At 31.0% G+C, this 4,171-nt stretch overlaps 1 protein-coding gene across 1 annotated transcript; it reads left to right on the top strand.

Moving 5' to 3' along the window:
* Positions 1-934: 934 nt before the first annotated feature.
* Positions 935-3,368, top strand: LOC127091959 (convicilin). The gene is made up of 6 exons (XM_051030709.1): positions 935-1,631; positions 1,783-1,958; positions 2,062-2,136; positions 2,239-2,562; positions 2,651-2,933; positions 3,009-3,368. Exons 1-6 carry the CDS (start codon positions 971-973, stop codon positions 3,203-3,205), a joined length of 1,716 nt encoding a protein of 571 aa, XP_050886666.1. The 5' UTR covers positions 935-970; the 3' UTR covers positions 3,206-3,368.
* Positions 3,369-4,171: the final 803 nt, after the last annotated feature.

Raw genomic sequence — 4,171 nt, 5'->3', positions numbered from 1 at the left:
TCAAAATAGATTTGTGTAATTTTTAAAGAAATGATTAGTTGAGTTGATTTTAATGATAAGTTAATGTCATTTACTAAAATTATTTCTATTACTTATAATTAATTAATGAAGTTGTTAAGTGAATTAAAATTTTATAAAAAAAAATGTGTATTATCGAAGAAAAAAATATTAGATACATATTACAAACCTAAGACTATTTTTAATTTTGATTATATATTTTTCTGTCATGTTTATTGTTATTAAACAATAAAATTAATTATATATGAAAAAGAAAAAAATATTTTATAAAATTATTCTTCATTAATAATAAAAAAAGTAATTAAAAAAATAAATAAATAAAGAGTATCTAAAAGTAATAAAAAAATATCAATAATTTTTTTGGTACCTTGAAACTTTAATCTAGTACAAACTTTTTATATCAAACAGTGAAAGTACTAATTAGTAATGAGATTGTTTCACATGCAGAAGGACCGATCAATCAAGTTTTCTTGCTTCGCCGTAATTTTATGTTTATTTGTTTCACTCTCAAGTGGCTTCAATCATAAGCATTAATTTAGACATAAAAAATTAACGAGTTTAAATATTAAAGAATTTCCAGATTCATTCATTCATCCAATTAAAACAAAAAACTTGACATAATCATGGTCATGATCGCCGCATCCATGTAAATCTAAAAGAACTGGACCCCAAACTCCATGCATGAAAACACGTACGACCAATGTGTCACACATGCAGCTCAAAATAATCAACAACTCAACCCGCGAGCTCATCCGCACCTTTCTAACAGTTGCAATACAACTCAGTTGCCACCTCAATTTTGTTCATTTCAACACTCGTCAAGTTACATGACACAATGTACCCAAATGACCATCCACGTTATTCATCTAGCTTTACGTTCTATCACTATAAATATCCTTCAACTTAATCTTTTATTTCATCATCTAAAGTTCGAACTAGTGAAATACAAATCATGGCGACCACTGTCAAATCACGATTTCCACTTTTATTGTTTCTGGGAATTATATTCCTGGCCTCTGTTTGCGTCACTTATGCCAATTACGATGAAGGTTCAGAAACTAGGGTACCGGGACAAAGAGAAAGAGGTCGCCAAGAGGGTGAGAAAGAAGAAAAACGCCATGGAGAATGGAGACCTTCATATGAAAAGGAAGAAGATGAAGAAGAGAAGCAGAAATATCGATATCAACGTGAAAAGAAGGAACAAAAGGAAGTTCAACCTGGACGTGAGAGATGGGAAAGAGAGGAAGATGAGGAACAAGTAGACGAAGAGTGGAGAGGAAGTCAACGTCGTGAAGATCCCGAAGAAAGGGCAAGGCTAAGGCATAGAGAGGAGAGAACAAAAAGAGACAGACGCCATCAACGTGAAGGAGAGGAGGAAGAAAGATCTTCAGAATCACAAGAACAAAGAAACCCCTTTTTATTCAAGTCTAACAAGTTTCTGACACTCTTTGAAAACGAAAACGGTCACATTCGTCGCCTTCAAAGGTTCGACAAACGTTCAGACTTATTTGAAAATCTCCAAAACTATCGTCTTGTGGAATATAGAGCCAAACCCCACACCATCTTCCTTCCTCAACACATAGATGCTGACTTAATCCTTGTAGTCCTCAATGGTAATTTTTATTTTTCTTTATAATATTATTATAACAAATCTTTTGTTTTATAGAAATATGACTATTTAAAATAAAAATATTGTAAAGTTCAATTTAGCAATATTTCTTATATTTCATAATTAAATTTTGGTGTGGTTAATATGTACTACAGGGAAAGCCATATTGACAGTGTTGAGTCCCAATGATAGAAACTCGTATAATCTTGAGCGTGGTGATACCATCAAAATTCCCGCAGGAACAACATCTTATCTAGTTAACCAAGATGATGAAGAAGATCTAAGAGTGGTGGATTTTGTAATACCCGTGAACAGGCCTGGTAAATTTGAGGTAATAATTTTCTTCACATGTTTTATTCTTATTAAAACACCTCCTTTATATTACTTTTATTTTTGTCTGGATTGAAAAATTGATCTTTATCCTTCTTCTACAGGCTTTTGGTCTATCTGAAAATAAAAACCAATACTTACGAGGATTCAGCAAGAACATTTTAGAGGCCTCCTTAAATGTAAGTATGCAAACAACACATGTTAAGCTTAATGTGTGATTTTTTTATCAAATGTTTAATAAATATAACCATTATATTTTGTATCCTTTTTCGCAAATATAGACTAAATACGAGACCATAGAGAAGGTTCTTTTAGAAGAGCAAGAGAAAAAACCACAACAATTGAGAGATCGGAAAAGAACACAACAAGGGGAAGAAAGAGACGCAATAATCAAAGTATCAAGGGAACAAATTGAGGAATTGAGAAAGCTTGCAAAATCAAGCTCAAAGAAAAGCTTACCCTCTGAATTTGAACCTTTCAACTTGAGAAGCCACAAGCCAGAATATTCTAATAAGTTTGGCAAGTTGTTTGAGATTACTCCAGAGAAAAAATACCCTCAGCTTCAAGATTTAGATATACTTGTTAGTTGTGTGGAGATTAACAAGGTATGTACACAACACTAAATATATATAAAACACATAATTTTAATTATATTACAGAAATATGTTAATGCGTTTTTGCTTAAATTTTTAGGGAGCTCTAATGTTGCCACACTACAATTCAAGGGCAATAGTTGTACTATTAGTTAATGAAGGAAAAGGAAACCTTGAACTTCTGGGTTTAAAAAATGAGCAACAAGAGAGGGAAGATAGAAAAGAAAGAAACAATGAAGTGCAGAGATATGAAGCTAGATTGTCTCCGGGTGACGTTGTTATCATTCCAGCAGGTCACCCAGTTGCCATTAGTGCTTCATCAAATCTGAATTTGGTTGGATTTGGTATCAATGCCGAGAACAATCAGAGAAACTTCCTTTCAGGTATTAAGTGAATAGAAATATCATTAGTTAATATTTGAATGTTATATTTCTAATTTGGGGATTGAAAATTTGAAGGATCGGATGACAATGTGATAAGCCAAATAGAAAATCCAGTAAAGGAGCTCACATTTCCTGGATCTTCTCAAGAGGTAAATAGATTAATCAAGAATCAAAAACAATCTCACTTTGCAAGTGCTGAACCTGAACAAAAGGAGGAAGAAAGCCAAAGAAAAAGGAGTCCTCTGTCTTCAGTTCTGGACAGTTTTTACTGAGTAATCAATATGAAAAATAATGCAGATGTATGAGCTAAGATCTAGCTAGCTCTTCGTGAGCTAAGAGTAAATAATGGATCTTGTAACTCTTACCTATTGAGCCCCACTTTTCTATACGAATAAATAAATAATTAATAAAACTTGTGCTTTTTTTTTACTTTAACTACAAGGATAATATTAATTTGTGTTCTTGGGGTAAGTCTTAAAAAAAGACTATGGATTCAATGAAGGAATTTTTAAAATTGTTTTTAATAATGGTTATTGGTTGTGTTATTATTGTAATGGTTCATAACATGCAGTGCCTTACTCTTGTATTAGTTGCTTTAATTTGTTTATGTTTTTATATCTTTTCTTTAAATTAAAAAATTGGAAGTGTTTTGTAATTTGTGAGTTAAGACGAGGTTGTGCAATTTCTTTTCTCTCTAGAAAATATATTTTCATGACGGTTATATCAATGTTAGATTTACAATATGAAGTTCTGAATATTAATTGGACTCTTTGTTTTAATGTAAATGTTCTATGAGGAAAAGATGAAATGTAAGAGGAGTTGCGTAATAATCGAGACTTCGAGACTTGGAAGGATTGAGCCTAAATTGTTAACCCAATTTCAAATGTTTTCTTTTATTTATAGATTTGGATAAAGTTTCTTATTCTAATAGTTGAGGTCAAAATTGATTCAGATAGTTCTTAAGAAAGACAAGAAAGATGGTAAAACTTTGGTATCTAAGTAAAAATATATTCTAACCATTTGAATTTATTATTCTATTTTTCATATTATTGTTGTGTATTTGGAGTCAACAGGTACAATATTATTCTATCCATAGATAGATTTGTTTGTTGTGCTTAAAGATAGATTTAATAATTTTTATGATTCTAAGTGTTTAAACTTATATAATAATAATGAAAAAGTAAATGACAAAAAAATAATGGATATTTCGATGTTTAACTGCGAGTAAACTTTATAGG

This window comes from Lathyrus oleraceus, chromosome 6 (genome assembly GCF_024323335.1).
Source record: "Lathyrus oleraceus cultivar Zhongwan6 chromosome 6, CAAS_Psat_ZW6_1.0, whole genome shotgun sequence".
In the NCBI taxonomy this organism is placed as follows: domain Eukaryota; kingdom Viridiplantae; phylum Streptophyta; class Magnoliopsida; order Fabales; family Fabaceae; genus Lathyrus; species Lathyrus oleraceus.
Note: the sequence above shows the minus strand (reverse complement) of the source record. Positions and strands in the feature narration are given on the sequence as shown.